At 45.1% G+C, this 23,488-nt stretch overlaps 1 protein-coding gene across 1 annotated transcript in view; it reads left to right on the plus strand.

Annotated features, from left to right (window-relative positions):
- Nucleotides 1-23,488, plus strand: part of LOC308086394 (uncharacterized protein) — a gene marked incomplete at its 3' end in the record, with an annotated part of 60,585 nt that overhangs the window by 6,763 nt on the left and 30,334 nt on the right. The window contains exons 3-5 of the mRNA XM_080429914.1: nucleotides 2,199-2,367; nucleotides 18,410-18,751; nucleotides 19,352-19,627. Of these exons, the coding sequence (XP_080286040.1) occupies nucleotides 2,244-2,367; nucleotides 18,410-18,751; nucleotides 19,352-19,627 (742 nt within the window). The 5' untranslated portion in view covers nucleotides 2,199-2,243. The remainder of the gene's footprint in view (nucleotides 1-2,198; nucleotides 2,368-18,409; nucleotides 18,752-19,351; nucleotides 19,628-23,488) is intronic.

A 23,488-nucleotide genomic window follows, 5' to 3' on the forward strand; every position in this document is an offset into this window, starting at 1 on the left:
AAGGCTCATTACAGCTTACTGAGCAGGGCGCCAGGTAAACCTTGAAAACATCCTTACACATGAACTCATGACATCCCACTATCTTTGGCGACAACTAATGGTAGTCTACATTCCACAAACAAATCTGTGCTAGTAAACATACTGACAGAACAAGTCCAAACCCCTGCAAAAGTTACACTTGATGATTCCAGCTGCCTGCTCATTGATGGCCAAGCACTCGTGATGGCACTAGGAAAGCAACCTGGCATTAAAACATTTGGCAACATGTTTGCTGGAGCTGTTTTTAAAATGGGAGAAAACTGCCAGCGGATTGATGTAGTCTTTGACAGGTATCAAGAGCTAACGATCAAAGCAGGCACAAGGATTAAACGCAAGCAGCGCCACCGACCAATACGTCGTAAAATAGAGAACGAGTCCGTTCCTCTTCCACCAGACTGGTCTAGCTTCATGGCATTTGAGGAAAATAAAGCAGACCTTGCTCTATTGCTTTCAAACCATCTGATTAAACACAGCCCAAATAATCTAACCATCATTGTATCAGGGGGGTTTGCCGAAGTGACCACTGTCAAGTCATCGGATCCAGATCTTGAAGTCTCTTCTCTAAGTGCTGACCACAAGGAAGCTGACACACGTCTGATTTTGCATTGCATCCATGCTCAAATGGAAACACTAGTTGTGTCAGCACGAGATACAGATGTGCTTCTTCTACTTCTGGCACACTATGACAGAATGCAATGTAAGCGTCTACATGAAAGCTGGGACATCAAAGGCTCCGAAGTATCTTCCAGTACATGAAATTCGCATGTTGCTTTCTGCTGATCAAGTTGACACACTACTTGCCTTCCATGCTGTCACTGGCTGTGACAGCGTGTCTCAGTTCAGTGGCCACAGTAAGAAAACAGCCTGGCAGGTGTTCCAGCAACATCACACAGATCTCATTGGGCTTGGAAAAGGCCCTCTCACAGTAGACATAGCGAGGTCAACAGAGAAATTCATCTGTAAGATATACAGTGTGCCTGAAGTTGATACATGCAATGAAGCAAGAGTCAAGTTGTTTTGTATAGATCGTGCAGAAGAGACTCTGCCACCAACCTCAGATGCCCACTATCAAGCTCTTGTCTGGAACCAAGCTCACTTGCCACATCCTGATCTTCCTCCAGTGACCGAAATGGGATGGATGCACCTGAATGGTCAGTTGGTGCCACGGCTGCTTTCTCTGCCACCTATGCCAAAAGCAAGCAGGGAGATCACGTCATGCAGTTGCACAAAGGGATGTCTCAGCCAACGCTGTGGAGGAAAATACGTATGGAGTGCATTGAAGCGTGTAATTGCAAGAAACTTGGCAACACCTGCCAGAACACTGAGGATGACTGGGACTAAGTCCTGTGTCTGCTGCCTGCAAATACAAGTCAGAAACACAAATTAAGGCAATTATACATCTTAAAGAAATTATTAATTAACAACCCAAAAAAAAAGGAAAAGAAAAAAACATTATTCATTACCAAAGAGGCCAATTTTCACAATATAAATTATATAAAAGTGGTTCCTTCACAATTGATCTTATATCAGAATATTTCATTGTATTCCCCATATATGTAAACATAAAAAAGGACATTTCAGTCTATTTTCTACCTTGTTTAATCAAACATACAGTGTTTTATTATGTTTCAGCATAGTGGTGGCCGCCATCTTTAAATTGTCCATTTTGAGGGCTTAGCGGCAATTTTTGAGCTTGACACACAGCAGATTTGGATTCAGCACACCTTAATACCCCTAAAAAACATGTGTGTCATAAATTAACACGATTTGCCTTCGGGGTTAAGATTTTTGGAAAACTGACCTAGTCTAAAAGCCCTATTTGCTTTTTTTAAAATATAGACAGTTGGAAAAGGGTAGAATGACTCCTGTTCTTAACGTATTACCAAGATTTAATGAGAAAAAAGGCTGCATGCAGCAATACTTGTTTAGAAAAATGATGGGTTTGGGGCTGGGCTGGGCCCAATTTGTCAATTATGTATCGGGCTTTGGGTCGGGCTGGGCTTGACGTTCTGTCAGGCTGGGTTGAGCCGGGCTCAAATATTTAGGCCCGATTAAAGCTCTTAAAACGCTGGTGATGTTTGCTTTAATGCAATATTACAAACGTTACTTAGACAGGCAAGCCCATTTCGAAAGTATAAAGGAATCCATTTTGCTTTCAGCTCGTTGTCTACACAGAACCAGGTTGAGACGAAGGAGCAGAAATCATGGCGGATCACGGTGTCTCACATCGTTCCTTCTCAGTCAGTGTTTGTGCTGTAAAATCAACCATGTGTATTTATTTATACATGTTCCTGGTGATGATGTGGAGCAACTACACAGCTGTGACAGGTAACGGTCACTTTTTGTTATAATAATACGACTTATTAAATTTATTTACAGTGGATTCACGGACAAGGAGGGGCTGATAAAGTTTTGTAACACATGAAGAAAACATGAACACATAATTATTACCGCATAAGAACAAAGTGGGGCTCGCAACTCACTTGTTGAATGCTCCAATTTCTTTTTCATTTGTGACTGCATAGTACATGGAAAATAACGAAAATCACAAAAAAATATATATGTTCCGCTACTCTGTGTTTAAAGGACTCTGGTTAGCAATACTCGGTGTTTAAAGGACTCTGGTTAACAGTACTCTGTGTTTAAAGGACTCTGGTTAACAGTACTCTGTGTTTAAAGGACTCTGGTTAACAGTACTCTGTGTTTAAAGGACTCTGGTTAACAGTACTCTGTGTTTAAAGGACTCTGGTTAGCAGGACAGTACTCTGTGTTTAAAGGACTCTGGTTAGCAGGACAGTACTCTGTGTTTAAAGGACTCTGGTTAACAGTACTCTGTGTTTAAAGGACTCTGGTTAACAGTACTCTGTGTTTAAAGGACTCTGGTTAGCAGTACTCTGTGTTTAAAGGACTCTGGTTAACAGTACTCTGTGTTTAAAGGACTCTGGTTAACAGTACTCTGTGTTTAAAGGACTCTGGTTAGCAGTACTCTGTGTTTAAAGGACTCTGGTTAGCAGGACAGTACTCTGTGTTTAAAGGACTCTGGTTAACAGTACTCTGTGTTTAAAGGACTCTGGTTAGCAGTACTCTGTGTTTAAAGGACTCTGGTTAACAGTACTCTGTGTTTAAAGGACTCTGGTTAGCAGTACTCTGTGTTTAAAGGACTCTGGTTAGCAGTACTCTGTGTTTAAAGGACTCTGGTTAGCAGGACAGTACTCTGTGTTTAAAGGACTCTGGTTAACAGTACTCTGTGTTTAAAGGACTCTGGTTAGCAGTACTCTGTGTTTAAAGGACTCTGGTTAACAGTACTCTGTGTTTAAAGGACTCTGGTTAGCAGTACTCTGTGTTTAAAGGACTCTGGTTAGCAGTACTCTGTGTTTAAAGGACTCTGGTTAGCAGGACAGTACTCTGTGTTTAAAGGACTCTGGTTAGCAGTACTCTGTGTTTAAAGGACTCTGGTTAGCAGGACAGTACTCTGTGTTTAAAGGACTCTGGTTAACAGTACTCTGTGTTTAACGGACTCTGGTTAACAGTACTCTGTGTTTAAAGGACTCTGGTTAGCAGTACTCTGTGTTTAAAGGACTCTGGTTAGCAGGACAGTACTCTGTGTTTAAATGACTCTGGTTAACAGTACTCTGTGTCAGGCCCGGATTGGACGGTGTGGCACTTCTGGCAGATGCCAGAAGGGCCGGGCAGTCTGGGGGCGCGGCCACGCCAAGAATTTTTAAGAGAAATTGGCCGGCCCGGTCCATTCACTACATTGTCATAGGGGGGTTGAAGTGACACTTTGGTGGAGGTGAGGTGGAGACTCTGTTCCCCCCGGCCCCCGCTCAAGTGGTTTGCTCCGTACGTTTGATGTAAACCACTTAAAAAAAAGCCGGCGGGAATACGTCAATAGAATGCAAGCAGGTGGATTCTACTGGCAGGTGAAATGGAGAGAAAACAAAACAAAAAAGTAAAGGGTGATGCAGAGAAAGTACGAGCTAAAAAACTAAAATGTCTGGAGGCTGATGCAGGGAAATGTTTGAAAATAACAAAGATGTTTGCCCAGCAGCAGTCTGCTGAAAATAGTGTTAATGTCGGTCCATAGTGCTGCTGTCAGTGCGAGCACTAGTAGCACCGTCCACTGCTACGGAAGATGTGACTCAAGTTGCATGTGAGTGAAGCTTTTCCACATTAAAATTAATCAAAGGGCCTTTCTGTGTGGAGTTTGCATGTTCTCCCCGTGTCTCCTAGGGTAGGTACCCTCACAAAAACATGCAGTTATCCTGGTCACTATACTGCCTCCCCCTGGCCAGCCGGGGCGCCTGATGGAGGGGAAGGGAACTGGTTGGAATAACGTGTTCCTTCCACGCGCTACGTCCTACCAGGGAAACTCTCCCCTGTCAGGTGATAAGAAGGTCAGTTGGCTCTCATGCATTGAAGGAGGCATGAGCTCGGCCCTGGCCTCCCTAGGTTGGCAGAGGGAAGGTAGTGCCCAGGATTAGATAGACAATTGGCACTGGGTGTAAAAAATAGGGTTACAAAATCATGGGATAAAAATTTAGTTAAAAAAATAAATTAATCAAAAACCGTGTGAGGAGCACAGCATCACAGGAACACCTCGAGGCCTTTATGATGATGGCAATTGAAAAAGAGACTTGTGTCTTTGGACAAGGACTGCATCATCGACCGAAAGCGCACTTAGGACAGCTGCTCATTCAATAAGGTAGAACATAGCCTACAGTACTTGTTTATTATTCTATTCTATGCTTTGGTCAATTAATTGGGCAGCTGCTGCTATGCGTCTTTAGGCAGTGCAATGTTGGTGTGTGCGTTACAGTTCTTGTGTTTTTGGCCACCGTGCTCTTTGTCTCAGGGTGAATTTGGTTGTAATAGACTAAAGAGTTTAACTATTCGGTGTGGCCTTATTTGATGATGCTGCAGCTTGATATGAGTTATGGTGCCTGTGCAGCCAGTGTTGTCAAGTCGGCTTATTATAAGTTTCCCCCAAGATTTTATTTGAAAATAGCAGATGTAATAGCTCACAACGCGTCGCATCGTGATTCGTGGTGCGTTGTGAGCTTGTAGAACTGCTATTTTCAAATAGCCGATGTATACGGTAGGTTTAAAGGGCTCATGTGGCCCATAGTCGCTTATTTTTGGCTTGTTTTCCTATACCTGGTTGTTTGTTTCTCTCATAGAACCTGGCAACACTACCCGCAGCGGGCAGTTGTTGGTGGCTGGTTTAGCGTGTTTCTCTGTGGAGTGTGAAGCTGTAAATTAAGTGTAACAAATAATCGTATGCATATAGGCAATGTGTAGATGATTTGATAGACAAGTGAGCGCTATGATATTAAACTTCTTGGACTGTGACTAGATCGCCGTAAAATGGAGCTACTGACGTGACCTATAAATGGAGTAATAGTAAAGAATAGGTTCCTATGTATATTCGTGAAATATGAACATCTACAATGGTTCAATAATAATTAGCATGGATTATTACAAACGAAAAACATCTATCATTTTAAATTGGTCTAGTAACTAATCAGGATGCAAAAGCAGCAACCATGCAGAGCTAATTAACAATCAGATTAAAAAGGCTAGCTAAAACGTTTGACAAGCAATAATCATCCCCGATGGGATCACCACCTTATCGTGGTGGGGTGGTTTGCGCGTCTCCATGACCCATAGAGCTATGTCGGCAGGAGTATTGTACTCCTGGCCAGGTCACCCATGCCGAACAGGTCGAAGGGTAGAGACCAGACAAAGAGTGATCCCACTGGCCCTCCAGGTTGGGGGTTGGGCTGTGGGCTGATAACCCGCTCCCGGAAAAATAAAATTATTACAGAAACCAGAAGCAGAGCAAAACCACTAAATCTGGGGAATGCTGTAGCCAGTCCTCACAACAGGAGAGACACCATGACGCACAGGGGCGAAAGCCAACAGGACGCCCTTGGGTTGAATAGGCCACTGCTGCACCCGAAAAATACCTTGAAGATCGGAAACTGGAATGTACGAACACTTTACGCAAGCGGCAACATTACACTAGCAGCAAGAGAAATGACTAACAGAGGAATGGGCAGCAGCGAAACACACTGGACAGGACAAGGAAAAATGGAACTGGCAGAAGGAGAAACCATCATCTACTCGGGAAGAGACGATGTCAAGGTGTGGGCATGCTGATGTCAAAAACAGCAGCAAGAGCCCTGATTGATTGGACTCCAGTCAATGAAAGAATCATTCAAGCCAGGTACCACTCCCAACACATTAAGCTGACGATTATACACATCTACGCACCCACAGAAGATGCAGAAGAACAAGTAAAGGACGAATTCTACATGAGACTGCAAGATGTACTAGACAGTAGGGACAAACACGACATGTTGATTGTAACAGGAGACATGAATGCTAAAGTAGGAGATAAACACCAAGATTATGAAAGGGTCATGGGCAAGCACGGGCTCGGAAATCAGAATGATAATGGAGAAAGGCTGTGTGAAATGTGTGACATGAACGAGCTAGTCATAACAGGAACTTTGTTCCCACATAAAAACATACACAAAGCAACGTGGATATCCCCAGATGGGAAGACCAGGAATCAGATAGATCACACACTAATCAATAAACGATTTAGGAATTCAGTGAAAGACACAAGAGTACACAGGTCTGCAGACATTGGAAGTGACCACTATCTCGTATGCACAACAATCAAGCTAAGACTAAAGAGACGACAAAAGGAAAAGAAAAGCACCAGAGTCAAGTATGATACAGCAAAGCTGAAGAATAAAAACATCTTAAAGACCTTTTGCATCAGTCTAAGAAACAGGTACCAGATACTGGAAGATGAAGAGCAAGGAGTAGAAGATGAAGAGGTAGAGCGTGACTTCCAAGTAATGGAGAAGGTGTACATAGAAGTAGCTGAGGCAGTCTTAGGTAGACCACGGAAAAATAAGAAGCCATGGATCAGTGAAGAATCATGGAGCCTCATAGAACAAAGAGAAGGAATGAAAAAGAAGATCCTGGGCACACGTTCCGAAAGAATCAAGAAGCAGCTAAAAGAGAAGTATGCAGAGAAGAACAAAGAGGTGAAGAGAAGTATAAAAGCGGACAAAAGGAAATGGATGGAGAACATTGCAAGTGAAGCCGAAGATGCTGCAAGAAAACAACACATGAAGACACGATATGGACTCACAAAGATACTGTGCAACGAGAGACCCAGACAGAGTACAGCAGTACTGGACAAGGATGGGAACCTCATTAGTGGAAGAGAGGAAATTAAGTTTAGATGGACAGAACACTTCAAGGAAGTGTTTAATTGCGTAGAACCAGAAAACCCAATAACCGAAGATGAGGAATGCGATTTCAACAATAGAATTGAAGAGATCACAGTAAACGAACCAACACTAGGCGAAGTCAAAGATGCAATAAAAAGACTACAGAATGGCAAGGCACCAGGAATCGACTCCATCACAGCTGAATTACTAAAAGCAGATGCAGAGTTCTCAGCAATGAAGGTACATCAACTGTTGGGGAAAATATGGAAACATGAGAAGATCCCAACAAACTGGAAGAAAGGGCTTATCAAACTAGCAAAGAAAGGAAATCTCAAAGAATGCAAGAACTCGAGAGGCATAACCCTACTCCCTGTAGTGGGAAAGATACTTGGCAGGATTATTGTAGATCGCATAAGAAATGGAATCGACTGCAGGCTGAGAAAGGAACAAGCAGGTTATAGGACGGGTAGGGGAACAACAGAACAAGTCTTCGTACTGCGAAACATCATTGAACAGGTTAATGAGTGGCAAGCAACACTATACATGAACTTTGTAGACTTCGAAAAGGCTTCCGACTCCGTCCATCACAAAAGCCTGTGGATGATTATGAAGAAATACGGAATCCCAGAGAAGATAGTGAGAATGGTCAGAACGTTTTATGAAGACTTCCAGTGTGCAGTAGAAGACCAAGGAGAAATATGTGAGTGGTTCGACATAAAAACCGGTGTCAAACAAGGATGCAATATGTCCGGATTCTTGTTCTTGATCGTGATGGATTGAGTTATGAGAAGAACAGTTAAAGAGGGAGAGAATGGAATTCGATGGAAGCTGACATCAAAACTTGACGACCTGGACTTCACAGACGACATAGCGCTACTCTCCTCTACAAAACAGCAGATACAGAACAAAACAACACAAATGGATGAAGAAGCCAGGCGAGTAGGACTCAGGATCAACATACAAAAGACAAAAACAATGAGGATTAACGCAAGAAACCAGGAAAAAATTCACATCAATGGACAAGATATTGAAGAGGTAGACCAGTTCACTTACTTGGGAGCCACACCTTTTAAAGAGGGAGGCGGTATGAAGGACCTAAAGAATAGACTGTCAAAAGCAAGAGGTGCATTCATCAGACATTTTATTTTATATATACTTAGAACACACTATTATTACTGTTACAATGTTATTTAAACAGTAAACCTATATGGCCTAAAATAAAATATAAAGTAGAACAAATAAAGTAAAATCAGGCAAAAATATGAATGAAATAACATAACCCTAACCTAACCCTAATCCTAACCCTAAAACCGAAATAAAGTCACCAACAAAACGAAAAGAAACTAACAAAACCGCCAATTAACCGCTATGGGCCGGTGCTTGACCATTAATGTGGAGATAGTTGTTTTGTCCATCATTGATGAGAATGACCAAGTCAGAGAGAAAAAAAAACCTTAGTTGGACGTTTGACTGACAGTTTGAGGATCCAATGGAGTTAGGAGGTTTAGTCAGAAGAGCTTTTTGATACTTTTCATTGGTTCAATATTTATAAAACCCACACACAGACATAAAGGGTGTTCAATAGCCCTGATTTATTAACATTGAGTGCCAGAATTATTTCTGACTACGTGGTCCCAGTGCCACAGATTTTTCAATTTATCTTAGATTTTCAAGTAGTCACAGACTTTTTATCTCCAGTATAATCGATCCTCTGATGGGTGCTAATCACTGAGGGTTGCACTGTGTGGTTTCACAAATGTCAACGAGGTCATCGCGACCTTGTTGACATTAATTGTCTGATGTTGAAAATAGCATGTCTGGGCCAAAAAAATCATAGTAAAAAAAAAGTGCTTAGGAGCCGAGATACAGCCTTTTCAGTAATAAGTTAAACAAGGAGTGAATGGAGCAGCAAATCAGTTCAGATAATGATATCTTCGGTTCTGAACATTAAAAAAAAATAAAAAAATAAAAAGTTTTTTAATTATGTTTTCAAAAACACGTCAAACACGTCATTGGAACGTTGCGCCATTGCGGTAAAACACGTGAAACACGTCAATGGCACTCAATGAGTTAAAAGGATCTCTGGCTAATAAGCCAAATATGCCTTAATACATTATAATTGCCCTCTATAACAAAAATAAAACACCTTAAATATTTTATTTATTTTAGAAACATATTTTACTCAAGAGGGGGCAATGCCCGTCGCAAGTTTATGTTCATTAATGTTAATGAATATGTTAATAAAGTTCATTTGTCCATGTGTGGTCTAGCCCTATGGAATGCATGTGAAAAAACAATCATATTTAAAATATTGATTTGATGCTCATATTAACCTTAGGAAGTATTAAGTTGTTTTTTATTTTCACATGCATTCCATAAATTCCACTAGGCTACGTGTATACCTATAGGGCTGTCAGAAAGAATTTCGCTATTTGAAAATAATTTGAATGTGAAAAAATTACTTTCGAATGCTAAAATTGCCATTCGAATGTGATTTAAAAAAAAAATATATATATATATATATATATATATATATGTATATATATATTTTTTAAAATGTTTAATTTATTTTTCTCCTGACCTACCAATGCGAAAACAAATGCTTTCATCATGTCACGCATGATCAACAATAAAGTTTGAGTGCATGCACTGCACGTGTGTGTGTGTGTGTGTGTGTGTGTGTGTGTGTGTGTGTGTGTGTGTGTGTGTGTGTGTGTGTGTGTGTGTGTGTGTGTGTGTGTGTGTGTGTGTGTGTGTGTGTGTGTGTGTGTGTGTGTGTGTGTGTGTGTCTGGAGCCGACTTAATAGCCACTCCAATCTGTATGTTATGTTAAGGAAGCTCAGCTCTGCTTCTCTCTGTCTGTCGCACTTGTCTCGCACAGCTGTCCTTCCTTCAACATCAAATGGAAGAAGCTTGCGAAACACATTTTGTTTCACAGCCTACTTCCATCTGACACTTCGGTCGCAGAATCGATGACAGACGGCGTTTAATTTTTTCAAGCTACTAGGCAGGTGATTGGATGATCCCGCCCCTAGCAGCCGCTGATTGGTTCTAACACACAGCGGACCGGGCAGCTTTACTCCCTGAGCAATCCCAGACTCCTTCCTGAAATCAAATGCAAATGAGATTTCCGGAGGGAGGGGGGTTTACCAGGCTAGATATGCAACACCACAACGCTTGGCTGATGCAACGCGGTGTGGGCTTGCAGATCAGCTGTGTTCTCTGCGTGACACCGTTGTACACTGAAACAAAATCAGGCACTAGTAGGCAGGAACGCACAGACATTATTACGCCTAATATTTCTCTCTTCCTGAAAATAAACATAAATTAAAGCCATAACCCTTAACTAGGGTTACGTATGTAACTCCGGTTCTTTTAGTTCAGGAGTGAGGCACTCACTATGGGAAACAGCGCCATCTGGTGATGCAACAGAGCTACACACAATACGCTCCCGGGGCCCATTCATTGGGCAAGAGGGTATGTCACGTCACCGGCCGTCCCTTCCCCTTTCCGGAAGGACATATAAGGCCCGGTCGTGACGTAGTACCTCCAACACAGTTCCTCTGTTCGCAGTGGTGGAACAAAGGGGTGTTTGGTGAGTGCCTCACTCCTGAACTAAAAGAACCGGAGTTACATACGTAACCTCTAGTTCTTTGTCGTTCTGAGTCGTGAGGCACTCACTATGGGATCTATAAACCCCCCGGAAGCGTTAAAAACGTTCAATCCCCGGAAAGAACGCGCATGCCCCCTCCGGTCCTGAGGCCCGCACACGGCGGGCCCTGACCTCCGGTGCGCCCGGACCCTCCGGGCCCGGACGCGGCATAAGGGATAAGAAAATAAGCAGTCTGCCTTATCCTCCCACTATAATTGACAAGCAAACTCGTGGAGACGAAATGATTGCATGTGGAGGGTATCCAAGCAGACCCATGGCCCAACTAACTCCAAACCTTTCACAAAAATTCCTCAATATTCTGCCTCCCAGCATACCTGCTTCCCATACCGTTACTGTACTTGCAGGATGTACAATTATATGAAACGCATTATGCCCCAATACTTATGCAAATCACTTCGCCAGCTCGCAATTTACTTCCGGATGGTTCGTTTCACCAAACTGAGCACCTTTGCCACATCAGTCAAACGGGAAAGAAACAAGCGCTGCCGTGGTCTATGCAAACGAGCCCAAATGCGCCCCCAAATAAGACCAAAATCGATTATACAAAAGGCAGACCTGGCAACGCAGGCTACGCCAATCATGTGACAGAGATCCACAAGCTATGGGCCAGAGACCCATGTGCCAGACACCGTATCTTAGCAACAACGAAAGCGCTCACTCTCATTGGTCGTGTCATCCTGAGGCCAGTTTCCAGACAATGGCATTGGCATCGCAGAGAGCTTGCTGTCGCCATTACAGGCAGATGCAACAACAACAGGGCTCCGTGAGAGTAGGGCGAGCTGAGCTGGCTATGTTAAACATCTTATCAACAACCTGTATGAACGTTAGTCTGGTCAATGTCATCAATGCAATCTAATTAGCCCGTTGAACGGTGTTATTTTGGTGTATTTTGTGACACAATGTCACGTCCAAATGATCACTAGCTCCATAAAGAACCTCTCACTCCGCTATACAGCTCCGAGATGAGGTTCTATGTCGTTCTCATCCAGGATCGGTGGAACGTCCGCCAAGGCTCCGCTGTTTACCCTTTTGTATACATCGTATCCCAAAACTAATGGTAGATTCCAAACCGCACGGATGTTTAAGGTTTGGTCGGCTGCATAATATTTTAGGTCGGCAGCGAAATTACCCGTTTAAATCGCTTATTTAGTCAGCCTGTGGCCATGTTTCCCATTGTAGCCAAACCGGGAGCAGTACTGGCAGCGGACGTAGGGGGGTTTTCCGGGTTGAGAGGAGTGAGAGGTTCTTTATGGAGATAAATGATCACCAGCCTTGGAGAGACACAGTGCGGCTGCAGAGTTCATGTGCAACCTCTAATAAGTCAACATGTTGAAAAATCTTTAGAAAACAGCTGATCTACAAGCTCACAACAACTCGCAAAGCCACGCGTTGTGAGCGTGTACACTGGCTATTTTAAAATAGCCAAAGTATATAGGGATACAGTGGTTAATGCAGGTTGTGTAATAATTATATACATCTACAGTTTACAAAAGGACAATATTTGCCTCTGAGATGTAGTCGAGTACAAGTACAAGTACTGAAAATTGAAGATAATCCAGTAAAGTTAAAACCCCTCACATTTGTACAGTACTTGAGTACAAACAAATGTACATTATCTATCTATCTATCTATCCATCAGCATAAAACGAATATTCTATCTATCTATCTATCTAACTATATATCTATCTATATCTAGCCTGTCTGTCTCTCTGTGAACACATTACTTAATAAGATGTATGATGATTCATTATATTATATATGATTATTAGATAATGATTATACCTGCCCCATGATTATTATAAGATCATATATCTTAATCAAATATAATAATCATATGATATAGAGCTGAGGCCGCGCGCAGCGCGGCCGAAGTTCTAGTTCAGCTAATAGACAAACAAGGTCTGTCATCTACTAACCCTACAACAAGGGAACAGGGCCCCCTGCTCCCGAGACCAACTGATTGTTAGCCCCCAGGATCATGTCAGGAGGAGAAAAGCACCTCAAGTAGATGAGGCTGCCACACCCAGGACTGCGTGCGCCACTGAGGAAGCCGCCACATCCAGGCTGTAAAAGGCTGGAAAGGTCGAAGGTGACGACCAGTTAGCGGCCGTGCAAATCTCCTGGACCGAAGCCCCCCTAGAGAGGGCCCAGGATGCAGCCACACCCCTAGTTGAGTGAGCCCTCAGTCCACCAGGCCTCAACTATCCACCTGGAGAGCGTCGCCTTGGCGATCGCTTTCTGCTGGTCACCGCGGCCATAGGAGACAAACAGCTGCGTAGACGACCTGCTGGCCGCCGTCCTTTGACAGTAGAGCCTCAAGGCCCTCACTGGACAGAGACCTCCGCCGAAGCAAAAGGAGGCGGATGGAAAGCGACCAACTCAACCGGAGCCGGTGCCACCACCCCGGTCTTGGTAACAAACGCCAGGTTCGGTTTCAACAGAACCCTCCTGTCGTCACCAGAGAACCTCAAGCACTCCGAACTCACCGAGAGTGCATGTAGGTCACTAACTCTCTTAGCCGTAGACAGGGCTACCAAGAGGACCGTCTTAAGACTAACTATTTTCAGGTCCGCAGCCTCGAGAGGCTCAAAGGGAGAAAGGCAAAGTGCATTCAGCACCACAGCCAAATCCCAGGCCGGGAACAAAGGCGTGTTAGTTGGCCTAGCCCGTCTGGCGCCACCCATGAACCGCCGCACCAGGGGATGCTTGCCAACCGTCCCGCCATCGAAACCTTCGTGGCAGGCGGAGATGGCCCCCAGGTACACTTTGACCGTCGAGAAGGCCAAGCCCTGATTTAACCTGCTCTGCAGGAAAATAAGAACACTGCGCACTGGAGCTCGAAAAGCCACCACCACGGGTGACTGCTCCCGGCACCATGACACAAAAATATTCCATTTAATGTCATAGGCAGCCCTCGTAGATCCGGCCCTGGGTGGAATGGTAGCCACCACATCAGGGGGCAAGCCGCACGAGTCTAAGGTGGCCCTTTCACGGGCCAGACCCACAGGTCCAGTTCCCGGGGGCGGGGGTGGTTGATTTCGTTCCCTGCTTGCTGCAGCAGGTCCGCGATCGGAGGGAGGGGCCACGGCTTGGCGTAGAGGAGAGGAGTTATCTCTGATCTCCACACGCCCCATGCTGGTGCCACCAGCAGCACAGACAGACCGTGGAGTCTGACCCTCTCCAATGTTGGGCGGATCAGCTCCAGCGGCGAGAATGTATACAGCAGTTTCCTCGGCCAGCTGTGAGCTAGCGCGTCCAGGCTCAACGAGAGGTCTGTCGCCCTCACTGAGAAAAAGCGAGAGCACTTCCGTTCTCTGCTGAGGCAAATAAATCGATCTGTGGTCGGCCAAACCTGGTCCAGATCATGTTCACCACTTTCGGATTGAGTGACCAATACGTGTACCAATACCTGCCCCTGGACAGCAGATCCGCCCGCTGTTCTGAAGGCCCGGGACATGGAGCGCACAAATTGACAACAGGCGCGAGTCGCACCACATTGTCAGCTCGCGGGCCAGGTCGTCCAACACTCGGGAGCCTAAGCCTCCCTGCTTGTTGACGTAGCACATGGTCGTGTTGTCCGTCCTGACCAGGACATGGCAACCGCTGATGCGCGCCTCGAAATGTTTGAGTGCGAGAAACACCGCCATCAGCTCCAGGTAGTTGATGTGGGCCGACTGTAGACTGGGGTCCCACACCCCCCTGGCTGCACGGCCCTCGTGAACGGCGCCCCAGCCTGTAAGACTGGCGTCCGTCGTAACGACCTTCCGCAAAATCACCGCACCTATACTGACACCCTCTGATAGAAACAGTGCGCGTGACCACGGTCTGAGTGCATCCATGCAACGTGGAGACACCAGAACCCGTCGAGACCCCATGGTAGGCGGGATGTTGAGAGCCCGCATCCACCTCTGAAATGGTCTCATAAAGAGTCTGCCTAGGCGGATCAGGTGTATGGCCGAAGCCATGAGACCCGCCGCCTGCATGCACAACCTGTACGTGACTTTCTTTCCTACTTGAAAAGACCTCACACAGGCTAGGAAACTGTCTATCCTCTCCTTGGATAGACGTGCCACGAGCGTGGTTGAATCCAGTGAAATCCCTATGAAAGAGGTTAGTTGACGTGGAATCAGCACGCTCTTCTGAAAATTGACGGTGAAACCCAACGACGTCAGGTGGGAGATAGCTATCTCTGTGTGTCTCGCCACCTCTCGACCGGAGTCCCCGGCCAAGAGCCAGTCGTCGATGTAAGTCGACAGACAGATCCCCTGTCTCCTCAACGGAGCTATAGCTGCCTGTGTGCACTTCACGAACACACAGGGGCTCAGGGACATTCCAAATGGGAGGACCGTGGACTTGTACACCCGTCCCTCGAAACCGAAGCGCAGGAATTTCCTGTGCGGTGGGTAAATAGGAATGTGGAAATAAGCGTCCTTCAGATCTATGCTGGTCCACCAGTCGCCCTGAGGCACCGTGCGTAATAACGTCGCGGTTGTCAGCATATGAAACTTGAATTTCGTTAGAAACTTGTTGAGACCTCTTAGATCCAGGATGGGTCGCACACCCCCCCTGCTTCTTGACCAGAAAATATTTCGAGTTGAAACCCAGGCGTTTCTGATCCGGAGATAATTCTCTGATAGCACCTTGCTTAGGAGAGAGAGAACCTCCTCTCTCAAAGTCAGCGCCGCTCCGCCCGTCGCATGGGAGAACAATACCTTGTCAGACATGGGAGGCTTCGCGGAGAATTGTATCTTGTAACCCTTCTGTATGGTGCGGAGCAAGCTTTCCACTGTGTTAAACAGCGAGCTAGAGTGTTGGGGGGGGCTGCTGGCGTCATTCGTCCCACAAACCGTTCGGTCGTTACCATGGAAACTAGTGACGTGGTCGGTTGATCTGGTGGGGCCACATGTGTGGTGCCCACTACAGACAGTATAGGCGTTATATGACTGACTGGGAAATTCAAGGAAGTCACGTGACCCCACACGTGATGCCTCCTCGATGTCAACATCCGGTCTGATCTGGTTGTCGCCATCTTGCCTACCTTCCGTGCGGCCATCTTGTGAGACTCCCTTACTACAGTGGCGTTTTGGCGCCCCCTGTCGGACGGGAGATAAAACCGGCGAGGGCCATACGCTGCTTCTTGGCTTCCTGGCCGGCTTTGCTGGGGAAATTAACGAGGTCCAGCCATCTGGTCCATTCCTGCATGGCGCAGAGGTCCAGGGACCTCCCGGTCCAGTGAGTGGCGTGCAGGTTCAGTTGTATGATGAACTGCATCACCAACTCGACCTCCTCAGCGTGGTCGCCCAGGGCGGGTTTCAGGTCCTGAGGCAGCACGCTCAGGGAGCCCTGTAACAAGGTGCTGGTATTGAGAGTCTTGGCGACGAGGGCTGTTGCTTTATAAGACCTCTCTGTGGCCGCTGAGGCAGCTTTATCTTTTTGGTTGGTGAAGGTAGGCTTGGGAGTGAGGGAGACGCGCCCCCTACTCATCGCCCCCAGACTGGTGGCCAGGACAGAGTCCATGGGGGGGAGACTGAGTCCCAGTCCCACTCCCCCTGCCACGTTGGTTTCGAAGCTGAGCTTCGCGGGGTCAGCGTGGCCCTTCCAGGATGCCTGGAGATTCTTCTTGAACCCCCTGGCCACTGGAAGTTTCCTTATTCGCGGACGGCAAGGCTCCGGGGCAACCATGTCCGGGAACGAAGGCGTAGCTGCAGAGGAGGAGGCCTGTGGTTCCTCCACTTGAAGCTGCTGGCCGCATCTAATCACCGCCCGCTCGAACGCAGTGGAGACAGAGAGCTTGGGGACGCTCTGGGCCTCGTCCGCGTCGTCCGCAGGGGCCTGGAGAGAGAGTTGACCAGGGAGAGAGGAGGGGGGGAGGGGGGTGTTGGTGGACGTGGCCCGTCCGTCGTCTCCCGGCAGTGGGCTGAGCATGGCGACGTCCGAGGAGTCCTGATGACACAGGAGCTCCTCATCCTCGTCGTCCTCCTCGTACTCGCCCTCCTCATCGTACTCCTCCTGCATAGAGTAGTGTTCCTCCTCCTGCTGGTAGCTGCCGCTGGAGAGGAACGACTGGGGCGGGGGGGAGGAGGGGGAGATGGCCTGGCTACCCTGGTGCTGTGGGGGCTGAGGGCCGGCACCCACAGCGGCGGTGGCTGGCTGTTGTTCACCGCGGCCCTGTGGGAGGCTAGCTCCACTCTCCACAGGGCCCAAGGCGGGAGGTGGTAGTGGGGGTTCCAAACTCGCCAGGGGCGGAGCACTATTCACAACAAAACAGACCTAGGAACAATAACCTCTTACCTACACACGAAAGAAAACAAAATACAACTGCTGACCTCCTTATCGGAAAAACAAAGCTCAAACAATATAATCAAAACAGTCCCCCCCCCCCTTTCTTAGCTGAGAACAATAGAGAACGAGAGATGGCAACATCGAGTACTACATGTCTGTTCGGCTTCACATGCACAATGGCTTTAGATCACAGAGGAATGGCGGGCGGGTTGGGAGTCGAGAAGGAACGGGTTCGCTGTAGCTGGCTCACTGACAGCCTTTTAAAGTTGAAGCAGTCCTCTGGTCACCAATCAGGAACGGATGCGTCTGCTGCTGCACTCCCCCTCCTATAATCATCCAATCACACCACGACACTCTCCCACACACACCCAAGCAAACACACACCCAAGCCAATCCACACACACACACACACACACACACACACACACACACACACACACACACACACACACACACACACACACACACACACACACACACACACACACACACACACACACACACACACACACACACGCGCGCAAGCAAACATACACCCACCCACGCAAACACACACACACACACACACACACACACACACACACACACACACACACACACACACACACACACACACACACACACACACACACACACACACACACACACACATACACACACAAAGAGAAACCTAGCCTACACCAAGCCTCTTCATAACCGTCATAATCATAACAGTGTGTGTTTATTATTGTACTACTATGCATTATTTAATATAATTACATATTATATAAAATATTCAAATATTAAAAATAATAAAGCATTGAAATTCGAATGGGATTATAGAGGAGAACTGACAGCCCTAGACCACACATGGACAAATGACATCATCAATCTGCGACGGGCATTGCCCCTATTGAGTGAAAGATTTACTATTTCTAAAATAAAGAAACTATGTAAGGTGTTGTAATTTTACATTTTAGTTATAGATGACAATTATAATGTATAATGCAATGTATTAAGGCATATTTGGCAGGGATCCTTTTAAAGAAAATAAAGCCCTATTTAAAGAGACCACCCTGTTCAGAGCATGAATGTAAACAACCAGCTGACTGACAGCTGATTACAGTATGAGTCCAGTGTGCATCATGAACTAACACCATGCTTCATTTGGTTTTGTTTTAAGGACAATATCAGGTGATCGGGTCTCAGGACATCCTGGTCAAAGTGGGAGATGAGGTGATCCTTCCATGTCGTATTGAACCACCAGTCAACATGGGCAGGAATACAGTGGAGTGGTCCAGACCTGACCTGAAGCCGTACCTCATTAATCTCCTCCAAGATGGAGATTACAAACATGGCGAAGAACTGAACCCGTTGTACAAAGATAGAACGTCTCTGTTTCCTGAGAAGCTTCCTAATGGTAACATCTCACTGAAACTGTCCAGGGTGAAGCTCTCAGACGAGGGTACCTACAGATGTTTTGCTCCACGACTGAACATCTACACTTTGATCCAGCTCCTTGTTGGTAAGTGTTATTGTCCTAGTGATGCTGTGACCAAAGATCTTAGGCCTGAGTCACACTTCAACACAACATTGTACACTTCACATCAAAGACAACACTGCACTCCATAGAGCAAGGAAACAACCATTCATAAACCTCCCTCTCACAACACTGTGACCTGTGTGGTGTTATGAGGACCCAAAGATTGGTAACTTCCTACCTGCCTGTTAAGAAAACCCTTAAATACCTGTATTACTCATAGCATCACTTTATCTCTGCCTTCCTCTAGGGGCGACAGACAGACAGACAGACAGACAGACAGACAGACAGACAGACAGACAGACAGACAGACAGACAGACAGACAGGCAGGCAGGCAGACTATTTCCCAATCTTAATCTTCCGTTAAAAACCTAGGTGTCACCTTTGACCTCAACCCAAGACATGAATCGTCCATAGGCCTACTGATAGCACAAAATAATATAACTTTAGTTTATAAAGATGTTCTCTCTTGTTGTAGCGTCTATAGCTTTAGATTTTCGATGTGTAAATATTTTCAGCAATGTAGATAGATAGATGGATGGATATATTGATTGATTATCATATTTATATGTTTTTTTTTGCAGGGAATGTGTCTCAGCCAGTGATCTCTTCAAATGGACCAACAGACGGTGGTTTATCTTTGTCATGTGCTTCTGGGTGCTGGTTTCCACAACCTGAGATGTCTTGGCTGGACAGAGATGAAAACAACATCTCTGCTGAACCCTCAGTGACACACAGACCTTCTCAACACTGTTACATTGTCCAGAGGAATGTGACAGTGAGGGAAGCAAAGAACGTGACCTGTAGAGTTCACCTGACACACATCAACTACACTGTTGAGACACAACGTTACATCTCAGGTAATGTTTATGTTAATATGTATTAAAGGTTCCCCATTATAGACACATGAATGAGCCTCTAGTCTTCCTGGGCTCCTGAACAAAGCAAATACAATACAGACATACAACTAAAAACACTAATTAAAGTTAAAAATAATATATCTATCTATATCTATCTATCTATCTATCTATCTATCTATCTATCTATCTATCTATTCCAGCGTACTATTGACCTTAGTATAGAGGTATACCGTATATACCAGTGCTATTGACCTATAGGATATACCAGTGAGTTTGATGCACTGGCTGCGGTTACATGGACAGGGATATTCCGCTTATATTCTGAATGACTGCTCATTCAGAATAAAAATGCTCATGTAAACACCTCAATTGGAATACAATATTCCATTCCGGTCTGATCGGAATGACTTTTCATTCGGGTTTGGAGGGGTGGTATATACCGTTTGAATCGGGATATACCAATCGGAATTGACCATATAAACACTTTATTCCGAATGCTCCTCTCTGTTTGGAATACAAGCATTCTTTTGCACATGTCCGCGCTTACAGTGCTGTCAGAATTGGCCAAAAATGACCTATCAAATCTCGATTTATTTTTATTTTTAATATACAATATTATATGCAGTAAAACTTTAATTCAAATACTGCATAAGTCCATTTATGTCTCTGTATGCGTTGGCCACGGTTGGTGTTGAGAAGCGCTCGCTCCTGCGGGAAAAATGTATGATTATATATTCTATAGTCAAATAGTGTTTAATAAGCTTATATACTGTAATGTTTGAGCCCAGACTTGTCCAGGAGAACGGACACTCCGAGGATCTGAGCCTGTGATGGAGGAGCAGTATTTACCTGTCCTTCACATGAAACGGGAACTTATAATCAAAATAATCTATTCAGGCAGATGAAACGTTTTTTGTTTAAATAAAATTAAGGTAGCCTACATGAAAAATGTGACGTAGTAGTTTTACCGTGTCTGGTTCCAATACAAAAAAATAAACTGGTCTGAACTTGTCTGCTACTTTCGCATTAAAACGGCGATAACAAAGAAAACGCAGGCTCGCACCGCATACAGCGTTGTCTGACAGGAGTCGGTGCGTTGCTTCCTGGCCTGCCTACGGCCGACAAACCTCCACCGCGGAGGCACAAGGAGGCTATTGCCTCCTCCCCATGCCCACCAGGGGAAGTTCCGCCCCGGGTAGTGGAGCCGGGCGGCCCCTGGTCCATGCCCGGGCGTAGGCCCGGGCATGGACCCGCCGGAGACAATACATATTGCAGCCAATGTGTTCTTGGTGCTGGGAGTTCTGTGTTACCAGAAGCTGCTCCTCTAGTGTTGTAACCCTGTTCAGAAGACTGATGTCACTGGTGAGCCAGGCTGGATGACTTATTGGTGATAATAATGTTCCTCATTAGCTTTAGAAAGAAATTGACTTATTGGTGCTAATAATGTTCATCAGCAGCTTTAGAAAGAAATAGACGTATTGGTGCTAATAATGTTCATCAGCAGCTTTAGAAAAAAAATTACTTATTGGTGCTAATAATGTTCATCAGCAGCTTTACAAAGAAATTGACTTATTGGTGCTAATAATGTTCATCAGCAGCTTTAGAAAGAAATAGACTTATTGGTGATAATAATGTTCATCAGCAGCTTTAGAAAGAAAAAGACTTATTGGTGCTAATAATGTTCATCAGAAGCTTTAGAAAGAAATAGACTTATTGGTGCTAATAATGTTCATCAGCAGCTTTAGAAAGAAATAGACGTATTGGTGCTAATAATGTTCATCAGTAGCTTTAGAAAGAAATAGACTTATTGGTGCTAATAATGTTCATCAGTAGCTTTAGAAAGAAATAGACGTATTGGTGCTAATAATGTTCATCAGTAGCTTTAGAAAGAAATAGACTTATTGGTGCTAATAATGTTCATCAGTAGCTTTAGAAAGAAATAGACGTATTGGTGCTAATAATGTTCATCGGTAGCTTTAGAAAGAAATAGACGTATTGGTGCTAATAATGTTCATCAGTAGCTTTAGAAAGAAATGGACAACCATGTGCAAAGCAGCTAGAATGTGTGTTAACTCATTGAGTGCCATTGACGTGTTTCCGTTACCGCTATGGCGCAACGTGCCAATGACGTGTTTGACGTGTTTCTGAAAAAAAATGTTTAAAAAAACCCAAGATATCATTATCTGAAGATTTGCAGCTCCATCCACTCCTTGTTTAACTTATAACTGAAAAAGGCTGTATCTCGCTTCCTAAGCACTTTTTTTTACTTTGAAAAAAATATGATCAGACTCTCTGGAGCCAGTTAAAAGATGTGCAGCTGTATTCTGAACCATCTGCATTCTGAACCATCTGCATTCTGAACCATCTGCATTCTGAACCATCTGCATTCTGAACCATCTGCATTCTGAACCATCTGCATTCTGAACCGTCTGCATTCTGAACCATCTGCATTCTGAACCATCTGCATTCTGAACCATCTGCATTCTGAACCATCTGCATTCTAAACCGTCTGTATTCTGAACCATCTGCATTCTGAACCATCTGCATTCTGAACCATCTGCATTCTGAACCATCTGCATTCTGAACCATCTGCATTCTAAACCGTCTGTATTCTGAACCATCTGCATTCTGAACCATCTGTATTCTGAACCATCTGCATTCTAAACCATCTGTATTCTGAACCATCTGCATTCTGAACCATCTGCATTCTAAACCATCTGCATTCTGAACCATCTGTATTCTGAACCATCTGCATTCTGAACCATCTGTATTCTGAACCATCTGCATTCTGAACCATCTGTATTCTGAACCATCTGCATTCTGAACCATCTGCATTCTGAACCATCTGCATTCTAAACCATCTGTATTCTGAACCATCTGCATTCTGAACCATCTGTATTCTAAACCATCTGCATTCTGAACCATCTGCATTCTGAACCATCTGTATTCTAAACCATCTGCATTCTGAACCATCTGCAGTCTGAAACATCTGCATTCTAAACCATCTGCATTCTGAACCATCTGCATTCTGAACCATCTGTATTCTGAACCATCTGCATTCTGTACCATCTGTATTCTGAACCATCTGCATTCTGAACCATCTGTATTCTGAACCATCTGCATTCTGAACCATCTGTATTCTGAACCATCTGCATTCTGAACCATCTGCATTCTGAACCATCTGCATTCTGAACCATCTGCATTCTGAACCATCTGCATTCTGAACCATCTGCATTCTGAACCATCTGCATTCTAAACCGTCTGTATTCTGAACCATCTGCATTCTGAACCATCTGTATTCTGAACCATCTGCATTCTAAACCATCTGTATTCTGAACCATCTGCATTCTGAACCATCTGCATTCTAAACCATCTGTATTCTGAACCATCTGCATTCTGAGCCATCTGCATTCTGAACCATCTGCATTCTGAACCATCTGCATTCTAAACCATCTGTCAAGGCAGACAGTGAGTGAACCCAGATGCAGAACACAAACAAAGGAGACGTAATTTAAGTAAACTAAAGTGTCTTTTATTCAAAAGAACCAAGGTACAGGCTCCAAGAGCCGAGTAATAACTTAGGTATGTTTTCACCACAAAGGAGATTAAGCAGGGGGTCCAAAGTAGCATAGAGCAAAGGCAGTCCTTGTAGATCTGCGGTCTTCTGTCCAGGTTGGAGCTGCGTGGGAGGCTGTCAGGCTGACTGTGGGAGAGATCCGGAGTTACTAATGGTCAAGAAAGAATCTGGTCTAAAAGCTAACGAGCAGCAGAACTGACCTAGTACTAGCTGCACCAGTGTGTGCACTAGCTGGATAATATCACTGAGCACTGCGTGCCGTCACAGCCAGGTATAAGTAGCCA

Source organism: Gymnoscopelus braueri (assembly GCF_963280865.1).
Source record: "Gymnoscopelus braueri genome assembly, chromosome: 6".
Taxonomy (NCBI): domain Eukaryota; kingdom Metazoa; phylum Chordata; class Actinopteri; order Myctophiformes; family Myctophidae; genus Gymnoscopelus; species Gymnoscopelus braueri.